The 23,666-nt window shown below is 38.5% G+C and overlaps 1 protein-coding gene across 1 annotated transcript in view; it reads right to left on the reverse strand.

Moving 5' to 3' along the window:
- Positions 1-18,042, reverse strand: part of engl (endoglin, like) — a 43,835-nt gene extending 25,793 nt beyond the window's left edge. Inside the window, exons 1-9 of the mRNA XM_061973335.2 lie at positions 17,979-18,042; positions 17,702-17,871; positions 12,988-13,125; positions 12,738-12,912; positions 12,490-12,661; positions 12,278-12,422; positions 6,156-6,348; positions 2,086-2,243; positions 1,848-2,003 (exon numbers count right to left, since the gene is read on the reverse strand). Of these exons, the coding sequence (XP_061829319.1) occupies positions 1,848-2,003; positions 2,086-2,243; positions 6,156-6,348; positions 12,278-12,422; positions 12,490-12,661; positions 12,738-12,912; positions 12,988-13,125; positions 17,702-17,871; positions 17,979-18,042 (1,371 nt within the window). The remainder of the gene's footprint in view (positions 1-1,847; positions 2,004-2,085; positions 2,244-6,155; positions 6,349-12,277; positions 12,423-12,489; positions 12,662-12,737; positions 12,913-12,987; positions 13,126-17,701; positions 17,872-17,978) is intronic.
- Positions 18,043-23,666: the final 5,624 nt, after the last annotated feature.

The following is a 23,666-nucleotide window of genomic DNA, read 5'->3' on the forward strand; positions in this document are numbered from 1 at the left end:
GCATGGTTTTATATCTAGCCCTTTGAGACACTTGTGATTTAGGGCTATATAAATAAACATTGATTGATTGATTGATTTTGACATGGGTTTAATTACAAACCCCGTTTCCATATGAGTTGGGAAATTATGTTAGATGTAAATATAAACGGAATACAATGATTTGCAAATAATTTTCAACCCATATTCAGTTGAATATGCTACAAAGACAACATATTTGATGTTCAAACTGATATTTTTTTTGCAAATAATCATTAACTTTAGAATTTGATGCCAGCAACACGTGACAAAGAAGTTGGGAAAGGTGGCAATAAATACTGATAAAGTTGAGGAATGCTCATCAAACACTTATTTGGAACATACCACAGGTGAACAGGCAAATTGGGAACAGGGCGAGGGTCACCAATTTGTCAACAAATGCGTGAGCAAATTGTCCAACAGTTTAAGAACAACATTTCTCAATCAGCTATTGCAAGGAATTTAGGGATTTCACCATTCACGGTCTGTAATACCATCAAAAGGTTCAGAGAATCTGGAGAAATCACTGCACGTAAGCGATGATATTACAGACCTTCGATCCCTCAGGCAGTTCTGCATCAAAAAGCAACATCAGTATGTAAAGGATATCACCACATGGGCTCAGGAACACTTCAGAAAACCATTGTCAGTAACTACAGTTGGTCGCTACATCTGTAAGTGCAAGTTAAAACTCTACTGTGCAAAGCCAAAGCCATTTATCAACAACACCCAGAAACGCTGCCGGCTTCGCTGGGACTGATGCAAAGTGGAAATGTGTTCTGTGGTCCGACGAGTCCACATTTCAAATTGTTTTTGGAAACTGTGAATGTCGTGTCCTCTGGAACAAAGAGGAAAATCGGCCATCAGGCACATGAACAATAAAAAGATCTGATAGCTCAGGCACAGCTCATTTTATTTCCTATTCTGTGTTATATCTGTTTTATGTTGCACGATTGCACCAAGAAAAATTCCTAGTTTGTGAACCCGTTCTCAAAAAATGGCAATAAAAACTATTCAGAAAAGAACCATCTGGTTTGTTAATAGGTGCAAAGTTGAAAAGCCAGCATCTGTGATGGTATGGGGGTGTATTAGGGCCCAAGACATGGGTAACTTACACATCTGTGAAGGCACCATTAATGCTGAAAGGTACATACAGTTTCTGGAGCAACATATGTTGCCATCTATGCAACGTTACCATGGACGCCCCTGCTTATTTCAGCAAGACAATGCCAAGCCACGTGTTACATCAACGTGGCTTCATAGTAAAAGAGTGCGGGTACTAGACTGCTTGCCTGTAGTCCAGACCTGTCTCCCATAGAAAATGTGTGGCGCATTATGAAGTCTAAAATACCACAACGGAGACCCCCGGACTGTTGAACAACTTAAGCTGTACATCAAGCAAGAATGGGAAAGAATTCCACCTGAGAAGCTTAAAAAATGTGTCTCCTCAGTTCCCAAACGTTTACTGAGTGTTGTTAAAAGGAAAGGCCATGTAACACAGTGGTGAACATGCCCTTTCCCAACTACTTTGGCACGTGTTGCAGCCATGAAATTCTAAGTTAATTATTATTTGCAAAAAAAAAGTTTTTGAGTTTGAACATCAAATATCTTGTCTTTGTAGTGCATTCAATTGAATATGGGTTGAAAAGGATTTGCAAATCATTGTATTCCGTTTATATTTACATCTAACACAATTTCCCAACTCATATGGAAACGGGGTTTGTACATTAAAATCAGTGGCCCCTCTGTGGTGGAAAGGTTGGGCACCGAGGTCAAAAAGGTGAAGAACCCCTGATCTAATCCATGTCTATATGAGTTTGTGTAGACCTCACCATGTTTTTGTACTGCACCCCTTTGGTGCGCCCCAGGAACTGTCCCTCGGTCCCACAGGAAATGACCGGGAACACCAACAGGAAGTGACTCCCGTTGGACTGAGCCTGGCACCTTGGGTCGCGCAGAGTCACGGCAGAAACTGGCACGGACAAACTCTGAACACAAGAAGATTTTACAGCACCATGAGTTAGATTATCATCATCGACTGGCGAGTACTCTATAGTGCGCCACAAAGACCTGCAGGGCGTGACGGTCCAGGGTCACGCTCAGGCGTCCGTCCTCGCACTGCACTGTCAAACTCTCGGGGCGTCCTCCTGATCCGGGGCCCCCATGGAGCCATTCTCTGAGGCGACGTTCCTCCGCCCATTTAGGTCGCTTAGCAACCGCTCTCACAGCTGCAAGTGTCACAGAATTGTCATTTATTCTCAACTCTGCCTTTGCTGCCACCTGGTGGTCACCTGGGCACCGGAAGTTGCAATATAGGCAGAAAAAGTTGTCACAGAAGAATTTTTAGCAATATTCTGAGATTTGTTTTACTTTACAAGACACAATTATGTCTTCTCACAAGGTTAACGTCAAGTACATGATGAACATTCTAATTTTTTTTTAAAGTTGCAATATTATGAATAAAGTTTTCATGCAAGAATTTTTAGGAATATTGTGATACGTTTTTTCTACTTTACAAGACATAATTATGTAATTTCACAAGGTTGAAGTCAAATATATGATTAAATAATCCTTTTTTGTGTGTTTTTTTAAAAAGTTGCCATATTGTTAAAAAAAAGTTTTCATACAGCAATTTTAAGGAATATTCTGATAATTTGTTTGTACTTTACAAGACACAATTATGTAATTCCACAAGGTTAACATCAAATATACGATGAAAATATATTTTATTTTATTTAAAAAAAAAAGTTGCAATATTATGCAAAAAAGTTTTCATACAAGAATTTATAGGAATATTCTGAGAATTTGTATTTATTTTACAGGACAAATTTATGTAATTTCACAAAGTAAAAATAAAATATATATTTTTCTTTTTTTTTACGTTGCAATATTGTGAAAAACGATGTCATACAACAATTTTGAGGAATATTCTGAGATTTTTTTCCACTTTACAAGACACAATCATGTAATTTCACAGGGTTAACGTCAAATATATGATGAAAAAAATATATTTTTTGGTGTATTTAAAAAAAAAAGTTGCAATATTATGAAAAAAAGTTTTAATACAAGAATTTTTAAGAATATTCTGATACGTTTTTTGTACTTTACAAGACAAAATTATTTAATTTTACAAGGTTGAAGTCAAATATATCATTTAAAAAACATTTTTTTAAGTTGCAATATTGTGAAAAAAAGTTTTTCAAGAATTTTTATAAATATTCTGAGAATTTTTTTCTACTTTACAAGACACAATTATGTAATTTCACAAGGTTAAAGTCAAATATATTATGAAATATATATATTACTAAAAAATTTTTTTTTAAGTTGCAATATTCTAAAAAAAAGTTTCCATACAATGTTTTTTAGGAATATTCTGATAAATGTTTTCTACTTTACAAGACAAAATTATGCAATCTCACAAGGTTAAAAACAAATACAGTATATGAAAAAAAAACTTTAAAAAAACTTTCTTTTTTTTTTCTCAAAGTTGCAATATTGTGAAAAAAAATTTCATATAAGAATTTTCAGGAATATTCAGAGAATTTTTTTCTACTTTACAAAACAAAATTATGTAATTTCACAAGATTAAAGTAAAATATATATATATATATATATATATATTTTTCAAAGTTGTAATATTGTGAAAAAAAAGTTTTCATACAATAATTTTTAGGAATAATCTGATACGTTTTTTCTACTTTACAAGACAAAATTATGTAATTTCACAAGGTTAAAAACAAATACAGTATATTATGAAAAAAATATTTTTTAAAAACTTCTTTTTTTTAAGTTGCAATATTGTGAAAAAGAGTTTCATACAAGAATTTTCAGGAATATTCTGAGAATTTGTTTCTACTTTACAAAACAAAATTATGTAATTTCACAAGGTTTAAGTAAAATATATTATGAAAAAAAATAAATTATATATATATATATATATATATATATATATATATATATATATATATATATATATATATATATATATATATATATATATACACACAGGTAAAAGCCAGTAAATTAGAATATTTTGAAAAACTTGATTTTTTTCAGTAATTGCATTCAAAAGGTGTAACTTGTACATTATATTTATTCATTGCACACAGACTGATGCATTCAAATGTTTATTTCATTTAATTTTGATGATTTGAAGTGGCAACAAATGAAAATCCAAAATTCCGTGTGTCACAAAATTAGAATATTGTGTAAGGGTTAAATTTTGAAGACACCTGGTGCCACAAACTAATCAGCTGATTAACTCAAAACACCTGCAAAGGGCTTTAAATGGTCTCTCAGTCCAGTTCTGAAGCCTACACAAACATGGGGAAGACTTCAGATGTGACAGCTGTCCAAAAGGCAACCATCGACACATTGCACAAGGAGGGAAAGACACAAAAGGTTATTGCTGAAGAGGCTGGCTGTTCTCAGAGCTCTGTGTCCAAACACATTAATGGAGAGGCAAAGGGAAGGAAAAACTGTGGTCAGAAAAAGTGTACAAGCGATAGGGATCACCGCGCCCTGGTCAAGATTGTGAAAAAAAACCCATTCAAAAATGTGGGGGAGATTCAGAAGGAGTGGACAGCTGCTGGAGTCAGTGCTTCAAGATCCACCACCAAGAGACGCTTGAAAGACATGGGTTTCAACTGCCACATACCTCGTATCAAGCCACTGTTGACCAAGAAACAGCGCGAAAAGCGTCTCACCTGGGCTAAGGAAAAAAAGAGCTGGACTGCTGCTGAGTGGTCCAAAGTCATGTTTTCTGACGAAAGCAAATTTTGCATTTCCTTTGGAAATCGAGGTCCCAGAGTCTGGAGGAAGACAGGAGAGGTACAGGATCCACGTTGCCTGAAGTCTAGTGTAAAGTTTCCACCATCAGTGATGGTTTGGGGTGCCATGTCATCTGCTGGTGTCGGTCCACTCTGTTTCCTGAGATCCAGGGTCAACGCAGCCGTCTACCAGCAAGTTTTAGAGCACTTCATGCTTCCTGCTGCTGACCTGCTCTATGGAGATTTCAAGTTCCAACAGGACTTGGCGCCTGCACACAGCGCAAAATCTACCCGTGCCTGGTTTACGGACCATGGTATTTCTGTTCTAAATTGGCCCGCCAACTCCCCTGACCTTAGCCCCATAGAAAATCTGTGGGGTATTGTGAAAGGAAGATGCAGAATGCCAGACCCAAAAACGCAGAAGAGTTGAAGGCCACTATCAGAGCAACCTGGGCTCTCATAACACCTGAGCAGTGCCAGAAACTCATCGACTCCATGCCACGCCGCATTAACGCAGTAATTGAGGCAAAAGGAGCTCCAACCAAGTATTGAGTATTGTACATGCTTATATTTTTCATTTTCATACTTTTCAGTTGGCCAACATTTCTAAAAATCCCTTTTTTGTATTAGCCTTAAGTAATATTCTAATTTTGTGACACACAGAATTTGGGATTTTCATTTGTTGCCACTTCAAATCATCAAAATGAAATGAAATAAACATTTGAATGCATCAGTCTGTGTGCAATGAATAAATATAATGTACAAGTTACACCTTTTGAATGCAATTACTGAAATAAATCAAGTTTTTCAAAATATTCTAATTTACTGGCTTTTACCTATATATATATATATATATATATATATATATATATATATATATATATATATATATATATATATATATATATATATATTTTTTTTTTTTTTTATTATTATTATTTTTTTTTCAAAGTTGCAGTATTGTGAAAAAAAAGTTTTCATACAATAATTCTTATAATAACAAATACGGGAACATGGTGAAAATAATGACAAAGGAAAAGACAGAAAATAAGGAAACATTTGGAAAAATGACAAAAAAATAAGGCAAAATTGGGGAAAATACTGGAACATAAGTAGAATTCTGGTAAAATAAGGGAAATAATGGAAAATGTGGGAAGATTAAAAAAAAGAAGAAAGGAAAAGTAAGGAAAAATACTGGGAAAATAAGGCAAAATTTGCCAAAATTTTAAAATGACAGAAAATGGGCGAAAATTAGAGTAAATAAGGAAAATGGCGACAAATAAGGTCAAGTCATGGAAAATGAAGGATGAAGACGGCGCAGTTTCTTCAAACCTACAAGAAGATCTGCTCCTAGGACTAAACAGTTCTGACCTGGTCCTGTTCCAGACAGCTGGACCACAAAGCGATTGGCCTGGTCGGCCTCGGTGTATGAGGTCACGTTGTCGTAGCCGCTGGCGTTGGCCCACACCAGAAGGTCCGTTATGGAGGACAGATGGGGGACGAGTGTGGTGGACAGAGTGAGGTGGTCCTCAGGAGGGTGGGGGGGGGACACGCTGTTGGAGGACTGATGGAGGACACACAATCATTAGCAAGTACCCGCATTAAAGAGAGAGAGAGAGAGAAATGATTCAATTCATGTTTTAAAGAAATAACTATATTAAGTTGAAATAAAATATGATTTTTTCATTTTCTTGGTAGTTTTATTTTCACTCTGAGCTCATCGGTCAAAACACTGCAAGTGACAATTTAGCAGGATTGCATACAATAAATCTACTGCCCTCACAAACACAGTAAATATATCATCATCATGGACTGACGATCATCTGACCACAGAACTTTCCTCCAGAAGGTCTTATCTTTGTCCATGTGATGTCAGATGAAACAAAAATTGAGCTGTTTGGCCACAATACCTAGTAATATGTTTGGAGGAGAAAAATGTGAGGCCTTTAATCCCAGGAACACCAGCCCTACCGTCAAGCATGGTGGTGGTAGTATTGTGCTCTGGGCCTGTTTTGCTGCCAATGAACTGGTGCTTTACAGAGAGTAAATGCGACAATGAAAAAGGAGGATTACCTCCAAATTCTTCAGGACAACCTAAAATCATCAGCCCAGAGGTTGGGTCGTGGGCGCAGTTGGGTGTTCCAACAGGACAATGACCCCGAACACACGTCAAAAGTGGTAAAGGAATGGCTAAATCAGGCTAGAATGAAGGTTTTAGAATGGCCTTCCCAAAGTCCTGACTTAAATGTGTGGACAATGCTGAAGAAAGAAGTCAATGTCAGAAAACCAAAACAGTTAGCAGAACTGCACCAATTTTGTCAAGAGGAGTGGTCAAAAATTCAAGCATAAGCTTGTGGATGGCTACCAAAAGCGCCTTATTGCAGTGAAACTTGCCAAGGGACATGTAACCAAATATTAACATTGCTGTATGTATACTTTTGACCCAGCAAATTTGCTCACATGTTCAGTATTTTCAGTAGACCCATAATAAATTCATAAAAGAACCAAACTTCATGAATGTTTTTTCTGACCAACAAGTATGTGCTCCAATCACTCTATCACAAAAAAAAAGAGTTGTAGAAATGATTGGAAACTCAAGACAGCCATGACATTATGTTCTTTACAAGTGTATATAAACTTTTTCCGATATTGTCCAACTCTTTAATTACCGATACCGATATCAACCGATATCAATATCAACCGATATATACAGTCGTGGAATTAACACATTATTATGCCTAATTTGGACAACCAGGTATGGTGAAGATAAGGTACTTTAAAAAAAATAATTATAAAATAAAATAAGATAAATAAATTAAAAACATTTTCTTGAATAAAAAAGAAAGTAAAACAATATAAAAACAGTTACATTGAAACTAGTAATTAATGAAAATGAGTAAAATTAACTGTTAAAGGTTAGTACTATTAGTGGACCAGCAGCACGCACAATCATGTGTGCTTACGGACTGTATCCCTTGCAGACTGTATTGATATATATTGATATATAATGTAGGAACCAGAATATTAATAACAGAAAGAAACAACCCTTTTGTGTGAATGAGTGTAAATGGGGGAGGGAGGTTTTTTGGGTTGGTGCACTAATTGTAAGTGTATCTTGTGTTTTTTATGTTGATTTAATAAAAAAAACCAAGAAAAACAAACAAATAAAAAATAAAATAAAAACCCGATACCAATAATAAAAAAACGATACCGAGAATTTCCGATATTACATTTTAACGCATTTATCGGCCGATAAAATCGTCAGGCCGATATTATCGGACATCTCTATTTACATGCAATTGGATTTCAGCCCTCGAGCCAATGTGGAACACCCCAGGTGGATAGGGAGGATTAGTGTACACAACGATGAATGTGTGCCATCACAAAAAGTTTTTTTCCGCCTGAAGATGGAGGAATATAACCATCTTGATCATGCAGAGGGAAAAGTGAGGCCTGTGTTTGCCTTTCAAAGCCATGATGTGAGTCTTAGCGTCAGTTGGCCACTAGATGGCACTGTCGGCTCACTCTTCCCCCTTTGCAACCAAACGTTTGTTCATGCTTTCATTAATTGATGAAAGACTTTCTTCATGAGAAGGTTAGCATGCTAATATATATATATTTTTTTGCTAGATTCTCTTATATCAGCATGCTAACGTTTTTTCTTCTTCTAGCTTTGTAGCTAATTTTGTATGTTTAAACCTAAAAATCATGATTTTTTATTTTTAATATATGCCATCAAGGAAGTATGCTAACGTCTCTTATATTTGCATGCTAATATTAGCATGCCAAAATTTTGTGCTAGCTTTTTAGTTAATTTTGTATATTTTAACCTAAAAATCATGGTTTATAACACCCTGTGCTGTCGAGCAAGTAATAATAATAATAATAATACATTTTATTTATAAGGCGCCTTTCTGGGCACTCAAGGACACCGTACAAAATCAGAACAATAAATTCAAATTGGATAAAAAAAAAAAACCAACAACAACAAAGAGAAAAGAAAAGATGATTACAATGAATAAGCAGTCAGGAATAGGTGTGTTTTGAGTCTTGATTTGAAGAGGGATATTGAATCTAAGTTGCAAAGGTCTGGTGGTAAAGAGTTCCAAAGATGTGGGGCAGAGCGGCTGAAAGCTCGGGCACCCATGGTGGACAGTTTAAATAAAGGGACAGTGAGATGGATGGATGAAGAGGATCTTAGGGAACGTGAGGGCGTGGCGACATGGATCAGGTCAGAGAGATATGATGGAGAGAGGTTATGGATGGCTTTGAAAGTGAGGAGAATTATGAAGTATGGAGAAGCATGCTAATAGTTAAAGAGGAACATTATCACCAGACCTATGTAAGCGTCAATATATATCTTGATGTCGCAGAAAAAAAGACCATATATTTTTTTAACCGGTTTCCGAACTCTAAATGGGTGTATTTTGGCGAATTAAACGCCTTTCTATTATTCGCTCTCGTGACGTCACATCGGGAAGCAATCCGCCATTTTCTCACTTTCGTCGGTGTGTTGTCGGAGGGTGTAACAACACGAACAGGGACGGATTCAAGTTGCACCAGTGGCCCAAAGATGCGAAAGTGGCAAGAAATTGGACGAAATTTGTTCAAAATACGAGGGTGTGGGGAAAGCCGACGAAATGGTCAGTCGTTTGTTCCGCACACTTTACAGACGAAAGCAATGCTACGACAGAGATGGCAAGAATGTGTGGATATCCTGCGACACTCAAAGCAGATGCATTTCCAACGATAAAGTCAAAGAAATCTGCCGCCAGACCCTCATTGAATCTGCCGGAGTGTGTGAGCTACAAAGGACCTCGGTAGCACGGCAAGCAATGGCGGCAGTTTGTTCCCGCAGACGAGCGAGCTAAACCCCCCGGATGTCTTGGCTCACACCGCTTCTACCGTCCCTTATGCCACCGAAGATGATCAAGAGAAGAATATCGACCCTAGCTTCCCTGGCCTGCTGACATCAACTCAAAACTGGACAGATCAGCTTTCAGGAAAAGAGAGCGGATGAGGGTATGTCTACAGAATATATTAATTGATTAAAACTTTATTCATTACTCGCGGTTTTACGTAAATTATTATACATAAACTGTGTTTACCTATAATTTAGCTTAAAAACATTAATTTTTTTCAATCATTCGAGTACATTCGGGTAGTCTTGTGTATTGCAGTATTTTGTGTATATTTAGGTATGGTTAACCTGAGTGCTGAAAGCGTGGAAAAATATATGTTCTTAGCGCGCCTGAAATGGGCTGTCTACACTCTCAAAGTGCATGTTGTTGCCAAATGTATTTCATATGCTGTAAACCTAGTTCATAGTTGTTAGTTTCCTTTAATGCCAAACAAACACATACCAATCGTTGGTTAGAAGGCGATCGCCAAATTCGTCCTCGCTTTCTCCCGTGTCGCTGGCTGTCGTGTCGTTTTCGTCGGTTCCGCTTGCATACGGTTCAAACCGATATGGCTCAATAGCTTCAGTTTCTTCTTCAATTTCGTTTTTGCTACCTGCCTCCACACTACAACCATCCGTTTCAATACATGCGTAATCTGTTGAATCGCTTAAACCGCTGAAATCCGAGTCTGAATCCGAGCTAATGTCGCTATACCTTGCTGTTCTATCCGCCATGTTTGTTTGTATTGGCATCACTATGTGACGTCACAGGAAAATGGACGAGTGTATATAACGATGGTTAAAATCAGGCACTTTGAAGCTTTTTTTACTGATATTGCGTGATGGGTAAAATTTTGAAAAAAACTTCGAAAAATAAAATAAGCCACTGGGAACTGATTTTTAATGGTTTTAACCCTTCTGAAATTGTGATAATGTTCCCCTTTAACATGCGTTAGCATACTTGTGAGAATTTTAGCATGCGAACATTTTTTGCTAGTTCCTCTTGTATGAGCATGCTATCGTTAGTATGCTAGCATTTTATGCTAGCTTTCTTCCACCAATAAAAGTTAGTGTCTTTTTTAATTGCTGGTTTGGTTTCACTTTCCTGCGCTTACAAGATAGAAAACCAAATCACGGTGAACATTATTGATCATAAATCTAATTTTACTTGTCACAATTGTCACCATTTAAAGACTAGAAGGCAGTTTGAAGTCTGCATTTTTGACCCGTGTTACATATTATAAGGTTAAACTAGAAGTACAATAACTATGAAGGTTCTCATTCATCCAGGTCCTTGTCATCTTAGGGCGTTCAATCGTTCGCAACTGGACTGTTTGGTTTGTCTTGAAAGACGTTTGTGCTCTCATCCTAACTGTCAGAGCAATCCTAACTGTCAGAGCCACCAACTGTCGTTGGCTCTGACAGTTAGGATTGCTCGTTTGCATTAAAAAAGTGTTTTTTCTTATCACAATAGCGCAAAAAAAATCCGAGCCCAGGCACACCCTTCTGGTTCTTGGAGTATAAATATTTGAGGTTGTGGCACCAACCGTTGAGACTAGATCTGACCAATCTAAGTCTATGAGCACGAAGCCTACTCGGATGAGCGGCAAAACGTCTTCCAAGACAAACCAAGCAGTCTAGTTGCGAACGATTGAACGCCCTGAGATATTAGAAGTAAGCTTTTCATGGTTGTGTCCATTGTTCGCCATTCATCGGGGGTCTTGGGTGGTAATCATTGCGAATAGTGGAGATCTGTTATACGTCATCATCCTTTGGTCCCATCTTAACTCGAGGGTCAAGGGCTGTGGAAGCGTCCAGCACAATCTTTCCCCATTTCTCTCTGTCCTTGGACTTTTGGGTGCATTCAGCGAGAGACCTCCCTGTCCAGCTCTTTATGTCATCACTCCATCTCCTGTGTGGTCTCCCCGTACTTCTAGATCCACATATTTTCCCTTGAAGAATGTGTGTTTTGGGATGTGTTGATATGGCCAAAGTACTGTGCTTTCTGTCCCCAACTCCTCCAGCACTGAGGTGTTAGTATGATGTTCTGTCCAGCGGATCACTCAGTTGCTTCTTATATCTCAAAGGTTTGTATCTTCTGTATGTCCTTGGAGTGCAGTGTCCAAGCTTCAAAGCGGTACGTCACTACGGGCCATACCAGAGCCTTCAAGGTCCTCAGCTTGGTAGATCTCTGTAGAGCCATGTTCTTCAGTTCTTCCACCAGATGAAACTAAGGGCTGTCCGTGCTGCTCCTAAGTGTGCATTTACCTCGCGAGTGCTTCCCACTGTCTTGTCGATAATGGCACCCGGGTAGTTTGACACCTGTTCCAACTGGACCCCCTGACAGCAGATCTTAAGTTCTACGGGTTATTTCAATGCTGCCATGACCTTTGTCTTCTTAGTGCTGATCTCCAGACTGTATTCCATGGAGACAGTATTTACTCGGTCTAGTAGTTCTCGCAGTCTTTCCGGTGAAGTAACAATCAGGACTTACTTGTTGACTATGTCAAAAATAACTTCTGTGGTAAAAGTCATTACAACTAGCAACCTCGGCATAGCCTTAAACTTGAAACAATAAAGCAGGCACCCTTACGTGAATATCGATATGACCGTGGACTCCGTGAGCAACAATGGCCCAGTTGACTGGCACCGAGCTGCTGAGAATCAGCACAACCTTTTGTCTCAAAGACTTGTTTGACGGAGGCACGAGGGAGACGATCACCTCCACCTGCAGAGAGCTGAAGCGGAACCGGTGCCATCACGCATTCATGGAATAATAAAACAAATAGCAGAACAGCATCTCACCCACAGAGTCCCGAGCCTGCTGAATGGAGTTTTAGCACATGGACCTCTTGGTTGATTCCACCTGCTGTGGAATTACCACAGCCTTGGATTTCTTGTGGCTGCAGGTTAGAGTTCATGTAGTTTTTGGAGAGAAACATGGACTGAAGCTGGCATACAGGAGGCTGAGTCACATCTGGTGATACAGTTTTTCACTTTTAGCATACAATCATTGGTAGGCTTCTAGATTCATTTTTTTTGCAATGGCTTACCCTCTCCCAGTCGGACATACACTCGGTTTCCATGAGTGACGTGTGTCAGAGACGACATGTGGCCATGGTGTTTCAGAGCCCAGCGGTACAGCGCACGTGGGCGGAAAGGGAGCCAATGCAACGGCTGGACGTGCAGCTGGAGAGTGTGGGACTGTACGCTAGAGTTTGAGGACACCTGAGAGAAGATCCAGGAGAACTATGAAGACACACAGTTTTTGGACCGAAAACAGCACAGATGGGCTGCACTGACCGTTACGAGCACAGAGAGGTCAAGGGGAAGTTTCTCAATTTCTAGCTGCCAGCTGATTGGTCGTTTAGAGCTGAGTAGCAAGTGAACTGTTCTTAGATCCGTTTGGGTCAGAGACAAGGGCTTCAGCAGGACTGTGACCTGTGGATGAAAGATAAATGAGGTATAAATGTGGGTTTCTGTTTGACTTTTCTCATTCAGGCTCGGATGGTAGAGCGGCCGTCCGGCAACTTGAGAGTTCCTGGTTTGAATCCAGCTTCCGCTATCAAAAGTCAGGGCTGTTGTTGTTCCCAGTGATACTCACACTGGTGTCTAAGTGAGAATTAATTTTTGGTGGTGCTTGGAGAGGCCGTGGGCGCAAATTTGCAGCTAAGCTTTTGTCGGTCTACCCCAGAGCAGCTGTGGATTCAAATGTAGCTTACCACCATGAGCGTGTTAATGTGGATTGAAAGAATGTTGGGTTACCAGTTCTCTCCGTAAAGCGCTTTGAGCGTCTAGAAAAGCGCTATATAAATTTTATCCAATAATATAATTTTTTGCTGTTTAGCAGCGCAATACTGAGCAGGAAGAATAAAATTGATTAGAACTAGGGATGTCCAATAATTTCGGACTGCCGATATTATCGACCGATAAATGCTTTAAAATGTAATATCGGAAATTATCGGTATCGGTTTCAAAAAGTAAAATATATGACTTTTTAAAACACAGCTGTGTACACGGACGTAGGGAGAAGTACGAGCGCCAATAAACCTTGAAGTCACTGCCTTTGCGTGCCGACCCAGTCACTTAATATCTACTGCTTTTGACACACACACAAGTGAATGCCAAGCATTCTTGGTCAACAGTCATACAGGTCACACTGAGGGTGGCCGTATAAACAATTTTAGCACTGTTACAAATATGCACCACACTGTGAACCCACACCAAACAAGAATGACAAACACATTTTGGGAGAACATCCGCACCGTAACACAATATAAACACAACAGAACAAATACCCAGAACACCTTGCAGCACTAACTCTTCCGGGACGCTACAATATACACCCCCCGGCACCCCCCCCAACCCGGACCCCCCCAAACCCCGCCCACCTCAACCTCCTCATGCTCTCTCAAGGAGAGCATGTTCCAAATTCCAAGCTGCTGTTTTTGTCAAGACTTGGACTATGGTGTGTTTGTTTTCCCGAGATGCAAGTAAAGCTGGACTGGACATGGCGTGAAGGTAAATACATTATTTATTTTACACTAACAAAGGAACAAAAGGCGCGTTCAAGGCGGAAGTACAAACTAGACCGATGAAACAAAAAACTTGCACGTGGGCAAAAAACTATGGACATGAACAAAAGTCGCTAACTGTGGCATGAATAGAAAAAACTTACTTGACATGGCATGAAGCATCAACTGTGATAGCATGGGTAACAGGAGTAATCATGGCATGAAGTGCGCAAAGGTAAACAGAGTGAATGTCGCCAGGCCGACCAACAGAAAAAGACAGGCTTTAAATAACAGTGACATGATTGGTGACAGGTGTGTGAGTCCAAACATGGAACAGGTGAAACTAATGGGTAACCATGGAAACAAGACAAGGAAGTGAAAAGGCAGGAACTAAAAAGAGTCCAAAACCAGAACATAACTTAAACAAAACATGATCCAGACATGACAGTTTTGAGGCATGTTCAAAAAAATAATGCACTTTGTGACTTCAATAATAAATATGGCAGTGCCATGTTGGCATTTTTTTCCATAACTTGAGTTGATTTATTTTGGAAAACCTTGTTACATTGTTTAATGCATCCAGCGGGGCATCACAACAAAATTAGGCATAATAATGTGTTAATTCCATGACTGTATATATCGGTATCGGTTGATATCGGTATCGGTAATTAAGAGTTGGACTATATCGGAATATCGGAAAATCGGCAAAAAAGCCATTATCGGACATCTCTAATTAGAACACTATGGAGTTTTTTCCCACTCCTTTCCCGCTCCCGTAGGAGCCCAGTCTAGATTGTATTTTTTTCCTCATCCTCCACCTGCGTTTACCTTTTTCCCATCTTTTCTGGGGCGCCTTGTGGCGACCCATCAGCGTTCTTGTTCTGTATCCCTGTATACTCTTAGTTTGTCTAATTTTGAACGGGTTTGTGCTGAAAACAACGTTTTGTTGTATTTGTGCAATGACAATTAAGACCATACCATACCAATGGGGCAGTTAAACAATTAAAATCAATTCCTGTAACCGTAACTTTATACAAATCTTCACCAAAAATCACAAGGCTCCTCTTTTTTGCTGAATTCTTTAGGAAATGGTTTCGTTTTTGTGTGTAATCCAGTTAACTGTATCTGTTGGACTATACCATGGGTGTCAAACTCTGGGCCGCGGGCCAAAATTGGCCTTAAGGCGATATCAAATTAACACTTGAGCTGGCCCGCCGATTATATACAGCGGCGGTGCCGCGGTAACACCGCATTCACCGCTAATTCTCATACTTGCCAACCCTCCCGGGAGACTCCCAAATTTCAGTGCCCCTCCCGAAAATCGTCACGTCCGCTTTTCATCCAGTCCAACGAGTGCTGGCCCAGTCACATAATATGTGCGGCTTCTGCACGCTCACACAAGTGAATACAAAGCATACTTGATCAACAGCGATACAGGGTGAGGGTGGCCGTATAAACAACTTTAACACTGTTAGAAATATACGCCACACTGTGAACCCACACCAAACAAGAATGACAAACACATTTTGGGAGAACATCCGCACCGTAACACAACATAAACACAACAGAACAAATACCCAGAACCCTTTGTAGCACTAACTCTTCCGGGACGCTACAAGGTGTGTGTGTGTGTGGGGTGTTGGGGGGTAGCGGGGGGTGTATTTTGTAGCGTCCCGGAAGAGTTAGTGCTGCAAAGGGTTCTGGATATTTGTTCTGTTGTGTTTATGTTGTGTTACGGTGCGGATGTTCTCCCGAAATGGGTTTGTCATTCTTGTTTGGTGTGGATTCACAGTGTGGCATATATTTCTAACAGTGTTAAAGTTGTTTATACGGCCACCCTCAGTGTAACCTGTATCGCTGTTGATCAAGTATGCGTTGTATTCACGCGTGTGTGCGTACAGGAGCCGCACATATCTTGTTACTGGGCCGGCACGTTGTTAGAATGGATGAAAAGCGGACGTGACGACAGCTCGTAGGGGACGTTAAAGGCAGTGCTTTTAAGGCACGCCCCAAAGACTGTGGTCCGGGTGGACTAAGAGATATAATGACTGATGAACACCTTCGTTCGATAATGAAGGTTGCCTCAGCTTAAAGCCTGAGCCCCGACATTAATGAACTAGCATCCAAGAAAAGATGGCAGGTATCTGGCTTGGGCACATCAGATTAGATCAGTGTGTTGCAAACTGAGCAGTTTAAAGTCCTGAATGGTTGTTTTATTCATTGTTATTTTATTTTCAAATTTATTAGCCTGTGGAAAAAGTTAATGTTGATATTTACCTCAGAAGGCTGCAAATAGAAAAGAGGCATTCAATTTAAATTGCATTTGATATGCCATTGATATTTTTTAATTATTATTATTATTATTTGAAACTCGATTTTGCATGTCACTATAAAGTTATACAAGCCCTGCTTGTTCAATATTCAATGCAAAACTTGTTTGGGTCCCTATTAAAAGGTTAATTTGTTCAACCTTGGCCCGCGGCTTTGTTCAGTTTTAAATGTTGGCCCACTCTGTATTTGAGTTTGACACACCTGGACTATACTTTGTCAATATGAAATAGCAGGAGTCAGGCCTGGGTTAGAGCTTGATGGTGACACCTGGTGACCTGCACCATTGGGGCCAAGCCAGGCATAGCCCGAAGAGGTTTGTGGATATCCATACCCATTGACTCACCACCCAGGCTAAAGGGGTCGGGTACAATGTGAGCAGGGTGGTGGTTGAAGGCAGACACCTCGATGGTCTTATTCTCAGTGGGCGCTCCGACCAGGGACTTCAATGGTAATGTCTGCAACAACAAAACCTGGAAGGTCGTAATTGGGAGGAACGGTATGGCCCTCGTTTTGAAATAGAGTATTAATTGTTATTGGGCTTTTTGTGATTGTCCATAACCCTGTTCGAGCATAAGGGAGTCTATATGTGCACTTGACACCAAGACCCCAAGGCCGCAGTTCGATGATAACTTTGTGGTTGCGTTGTCACTGGACATATCGTTTGAAAACCTGGGTGAAGAGAGGGTCAGAGCTGTCAGTTGATGAAACCCTCTTGGTGAGCTGGCTGCGAAGGTGGGGGAGGATGCCGATCAGGTATGGCAGGTATTGTCACTTAAATCATGTCAGTGGTGGCCAATCGTAGCCGTTGCAACAAGGTCGTCTTGTTCATTGGTGGAGCGAGGGATGTGGTCATGATAGAGAAGGAGTCCTATCGGGTTTTAGGACTGTGGAGACCTTAAAGGCAGCTGATGGGTACCGGCAGGCCAAGTGGAAGGTGGCTTTGGCAGTGATGCGCACCTTGCATCTGTGTTTCTTTGCAGCTTTGAGCGGTGACAGGGTGTGGGTGACTGGAGCTGATCCTTGATCTCTGACCAATCGCAACTGAGTAGGCCTACTCTAGTGCACCCTCGGTAGAATATGTACATTTTAAATGTGAAAAAAGTCTTAACTAGTAAATTATATGATCATTAAAAATGCTCGTCTTTGATTGTCTTACAGAGAGAAGGGATTACCGTGTTGTCAGGTCCATTTGTTCCTCTCCCCACTGCGATGACGTGAGTCTCCTTATCTCCACGCTCTCTGGCTGCGCAGCCTGGACCGGCTTCAAACCTCTCCAGCAGAGCCTCAACCGGGTGGCGCGCTCCAACTCGAGCCAAAGAGCATCGCGGCTCCTTAGCCCGCGCTGTGGGGGCGACAAGAGAAACCGCCACAGAAGCAGCTGGAAACATTTGGTTTTATTGTCTACGAGACGTTTTCAGAGTCAAGGTAAGCAGAGACGGAGCGTCATACCTGCCTGTTTCCTCCAGAGAAGCAGACCCAAAACAATCCATCTTATCCCTGACAGTGAAGGCATCGTGAGGAACGTTTCTGTAGCGGACTTAATGTGATGGAGCTGCCTGCGACATCCTTTTGAAGAGCAACATGCACCATTTTTATTATAAGAATGCTCAGATGGGCCTGCTGAGAATGGGAGCAGTGAAATTATTCTCTTATATTAGCATGCTAAATTTAGCATGCTAATGTTTTTTTCTAATTTTGTATGTTCAAACTTAAAAATCCTTATTTTTTAAACTTGGCACCATCTTGAAAGTATGCTAGCGTCTCTTATATTAGCATGCTAACATTTTATGCTTCAACCTAAAAGTGACACCCGGTGCTGTCGAGCAAGTATGCTAATAGTTAACATGCGTTTGCACACTTGGGAGAATTTTAGCATGCTAACATATTTTGCTAGTTTCTCTTACATTAGCATGCTAACGTTAGTATGCAAACATTCTATGCTAACTAGGTTGAAATAATTTGATAAAAAAAAGTCATAGTTTGCTAAAAAAACAAAATGATGAGGTATAAAGTCAAAATTATGACATTAAATCATGATTATGAGATAAAAAGTCAAAATTACGAAATAAAAGGTAAAGAAAATCAGATAAAAGGTCGAAATTGAGATAAAACATGTCATGATTATGAGATAAAATGTAATTATAAAATACAAAGTGAAAATTATGACATAAAATTTCATAACTATGAGATAATAAGTTAAAGTTATGAAATAAAAGGTAAACAAAATAGATACAAGGTCAAAATAACTTGATAAAAAAGTCATAATTATTTGATAAAGAGTCCAAATTATGAGGTATAAAGTCAAAATTATTACATAAAAATCACAATTATGAAACAAAAAGTCAAAATTATGGGATAAAGGTTAAACAAATCTGGTAATAGGTCGACATTGAGATTAAAACAAATCCGGATTATGAGATAAAATGTCCCAATTATGAAATATAAAGGTCGAAATAACTTGATAAAAAAGTTATAATTATTTGATAAAGAGTCAAAATTATGAGGTATAAAGTCAAAATTATGACATTAAAAAAAAAAAATCATAATTATGAGATTAAAAAATGAAGTTATTAGATAAAAGGTAAACGAAATAGATACAAGGTCGAAATAACTTAAGTCATAGTTATTTGACAATCAAAATTAAAATGTATAAAGTCAAAATGATGACATAAAACATCATGAATATGAGATGAAAAGTCGAAATTATGAGACAAAAGTAAAAAAAAAAAAGCAGATAAAAGGTCAAAATTATGAGATTAAAACATCATGAATATGATGTAAAATGTTTCAATTAAAATGTAATAAAAATTTGAAATTATAAGATATGAAATAAAAAAACATGAGATAAAAAAACAAATCAAAATTATGAGATAAAAGGTCAAAACATTTAAATAGGTCAAAAATAATTTGATGAAAAATACATAATGATTTGATAAAAAGTCAAAATTATGACATTAAAACTCATGATTATAAGATCAAAAATGTATAGCTTAGACTGCACGTTACCTGTAGTCTGTGCGGTCTGGGGTCCAGATCAACAGCTGCTTGCCTCACTTGAGGATTGTGACTAATGGGCAGAAATCCCTTCCAAAAATGCAGTTAACATTTATTTTATTTCCATGTACAAAATATAACTTAGTACACACTAAAGATGGAGCAAACACAACACCATGGAAATGAAAGTAAAAACACAAACATGAGGTGAGTATAAAAAAAATGAATCGCATTTACTTTTCTAGAGCAGCTGAAAATCCTCCTGAGATCCACCGTCCTTTGTATCTAACAAATGTCCACTGCAGAGGACGCTGTGTGTTCTCTGGCTATGATGACAAATTACCTGACGAGGAATAGACGCTTCATGTTCATTTACTTGATCAAAAGCAGCACTCACCTGGGACACAGCTCATCCAGCGGCTGCTTCAGGCGTTCTTTGCAAAGATTGTACGAGCAGCTGGATTCCTCCCCGCCCACTTCCTAAACACACACACACGCACTCACACACACCCTCCAAATCCTGCAACGCCGACAACACTCACCTGCGGGCCGCTTCAAGGCCGCGTTGCAGCCCAAGTGCAACTTGTGTGAACTATTTGTGAGCGAGGGAAGAGGACACGCTGTGCAGAGCAAAGTTGTGATGAAGGTCATTGATCAGAAGGCCAAGGGCAGTCTGAAAATTGTGTTCTGAAAATTACTTTAAAAAAGTAATTAATTATAGTTACTCGTTACTATACCCAACAAGTAATTGAATTACTAACGGAATTACTCTTAAATAAATGTAACTAGATGAGGCAATTCCTGAAGGAATTGCGTGTGAATGCTCCAATGCTGACAGAATGTAGCATGAATGAAAGAATAGTTTGAATGTTGAAGAAAAGGGAAATTGGTTTGGAACTTGGGAAAGTTTTAGTTGGATGAGTGGAATGTGTTGAAGGTGGAATGGTTTGAATAGGTTGAAAAATGTGGGAATTGTGCAACTTGGAAAAATGACCCATTCAGTTCAATGGGAACTTCCTGGAAATTTGGGAATTTTGGGAAAAGCGGTATTTAAAAAAAAAAAAAGATTAATAGCACAAATTTCCTGAGTGAGCTGAATTGGTTGGTGTTGGAATTGTTTAAATCGGTCAGAAAATGTTGAAGTAGTAACAGTTTTTTATTGAAAAGGGTATTACGGAATTCTCTGGAAAACCTGCAATTTTTCAAGTTCTTAAACCTACTTGGTTTTTTGTCCTGACTAAGAGGAATGTTTTGACAGTGGAACGGTTGAAATGGGTTGAAAAATGTGAAAAGAGTCATCACACTAAAAAAGGTTGGAAAAAAGGTTAGAAGAAAAAAAACAGGAATTCCTGAAAATTTGTTGAACGTGGAATAATGGTTGAATTTCCAGGATGAATTGAATGTGTTGAAGGTGTAATGGTTTGAATAGGTTGAAAAATGTGGGAATTGTGCAACTTGGAAAAATGTCCCATTCAGTTCAATGGGAACTTCCTGGAAATTTGGGAATTTTGGGAAAAGCGGTATTTAAAAAAAAAAAAAGATTAATAGCACAAATTTCCTGAGTGAGCTGAATTGGTTGGTGTTGGAATTGTTTAAATCGGTCAGAAAATGTTGAAGTAGTAACAGTTTTTTATTGAAAAGGGTATTACGGAATTCTCTGGAAAACCTGCAATTTTTCAAGTTCTTAAACCTACTTGGTTTTTTGTCCTGACTAAGAGGAATGTTTTGACAGTGGAACGGTTGAAATGGGTTGAAAAATGTGAAAAGAGTCATCACACTAAAAAAGGTTGGAAAAAAGGTTAGAAGAAAAAAAACAGGAATTCCTGAAAATTTGTTGAACGTGGAATAATGGTTGAATTTCCAGGATGAATTGAATGTGTTGAAGGTGTAATGGTTTGAATAGGTTGAAAAATGTGGGAATTGTGCAACTTGGAAAAATGTCCCATTCAGTTCAATGGGAACTTCCTGGAAATTTGGGAAATTTGGGAAAAGCGGTATTTTTTTGAAAATGATTAATAGCACGAATGTCCTGAGTGAGCTGAATTGGTTGGTGTTGGAATTGTTTAAATCGGTCAGAAAATGTTGAAGTAGTAACAGTTTTTTATTGAAAAAGGGATATTACGGAATTGTGGGAAAACCGGGAATTTTTCAAGTTTTTAAACCTACTTGGTTTTTTGTCCTGACTAAGAGGAATGTTTTGACAGTGAAACGGTTGAAATGGGTTGAAAAATGTGAAAAGAGTAATCGCACTAAAAAAGGTTGGAAATAAGGAAAAAAAAAAAAGGAATTCCTGGAAATTTGTTGAACGTGGAATAATGGTTGAATTTCCAGGATTAATTGAATGTGTTGAAGGTGTAATGGTTTGAATCGGTTGAAAATGTGGAAGTTTGAAAAATGGATAATTCATTTTGAATGGGGAAAATGTCCCTAAAAACTGAGAATTCTAGGAAACCCGGGAATTTTTTTTAATTGTTGAAAAAAAGCACATAATTTCTGAACAGGCTGAGTATTTTGAAGTTGGAACGGTTTGAATCGGATAAAAAATGCGGGAGTTGTGGAACTTTGAAGAATGTCCCATTCTTTTTGATGGGAATTTCATGGAAATTTAATAATTCCGGGAAAAGAGGGTATTTTTTTTTAAATGATAAAAAACTTTACTTTTCTGAATGGTTGGTGTTGGAATTTTTTAAAACGGCCGAGAAATGTTGAAGTAGTAACATTTATAATTGAGATATAGTATTACAGAAATCCTGGAATTTCGGGAAAACCAGGAATTTTTCCTGTTCAAAAAACCACTTTGTTTTTTGTCCTGATTAAGAGGAATGTTTTGACGGTGGAACGGTTGCAGTGGGTTGAAAAATGTGGAAGGAGTAGTCGCCAGAAAAAGGGGTGAAAAAAGGGTTTGAAAAAAATGGGAATTCTGGGAATTCCTGGATTTTTATGAACCTGGAAAAATTATAGTTTGAATGTCCAAGATAAATGGAATGTGTTGAAGGTGGAATGGTTTGAATAGGTTGAAAATGTGGGACTTGTGCAACTTGGAAAAATGTCCCATTCATTTCAATAAGAACTTTCTGGAAATTTGGGAATTTTGGGAAAAATGGGATTTTTAAAAAAATTATTAGGAGCAAGAATATCCTGAGTGAGCTGAATTGATTGGTGTTGGAATTGTTTGAATTGGTCAAGAAACATTGAGGTAGTAACAGTTTTTTAATTGAAAAATGGTATTACGGAATTTCGGAAAAATCGGGAATTTTTCAAGTTCCTTAACCAACTTGTTTTTTTGTCCTGACTAAGAGGAATGTTTTGACAGTAGAACGGTTGAAATGGGTTGAAAATATGAAAGGAGTCATCGCACTAAAAAAGGTTGGAAATAGGGTTAGAAAAAAAAACAGGAATTCCAGGAAATTTGTTGAACGTGGAATAATGATTGTTTGAATTTCCAGGATGAATTGAATGTGTTGAAGGTAGAATGGTTTGAATCGGGTGAAAAATGTGGGAATTGTGGAAGTTTGAAAAATGGATCGTTCATTTTGAATGGGGAAAATGTCCGTAAAAACAGGGAATTCTAGGAAATCTGGGAATTTTTAAAATAATTATTGAAAGAGAGCACACAATTCCTGAACAGGCTGAACATTTTGAAGTTGGAACGGTTTGAATCAGATGAAAATTGTGGGAGTTGTGGAACTTTGAAAAATGTTCCATTCTTTTCAATGGGAATTTCGGGAAAATGGTGAAAAACGTGAATTTTCTGAATGAGTTGAAATCGTCAGTGTTTTATTTTTTCAAAATGGTCGAGAAATGTTGAAGTAGTAACATTTTTAATTGAGATGTAGTATTACAGAATTCCTGGAATTTCGGGAAAACCAGGAATTTTTGCTGTCCACCAACAACTTCGGTTTTTTGTCCTGATTAAGAGGAATGTTTTGACGGAGGAACAGGTTGAAGTGAGTTGAAAAATGTGGAAGGAGTAGACACCAGAAAAAAAGGTGAAAAAAGGGTTTGAAAAAACGGGAGATCCTGGAATTTTTTGGAACTTGGAAAAATAATAGTTTGAATGTTCAGGATGAGTGGAATGTGTTGAAGGTGGAATGGTTTGAATTGGTGGGAAAATGTGGAAATTCTGGAAGTTTGAAAAAATGG

The sequence above is a fragment of the Nerophis lumbriciformis genome, linkage group LG22 (genome assembly GCF_033978685.3).
Source record: "Nerophis lumbriciformis linkage group LG22, RoL_Nlum_v2.1, whole genome shotgun sequence".
NCBI classification, from domain to species: Eukaryota; Metazoa; Chordata; class Actinopteri; order Syngnathiformes; family Syngnathidae; genus Nerophis; species Nerophis lumbriciformis.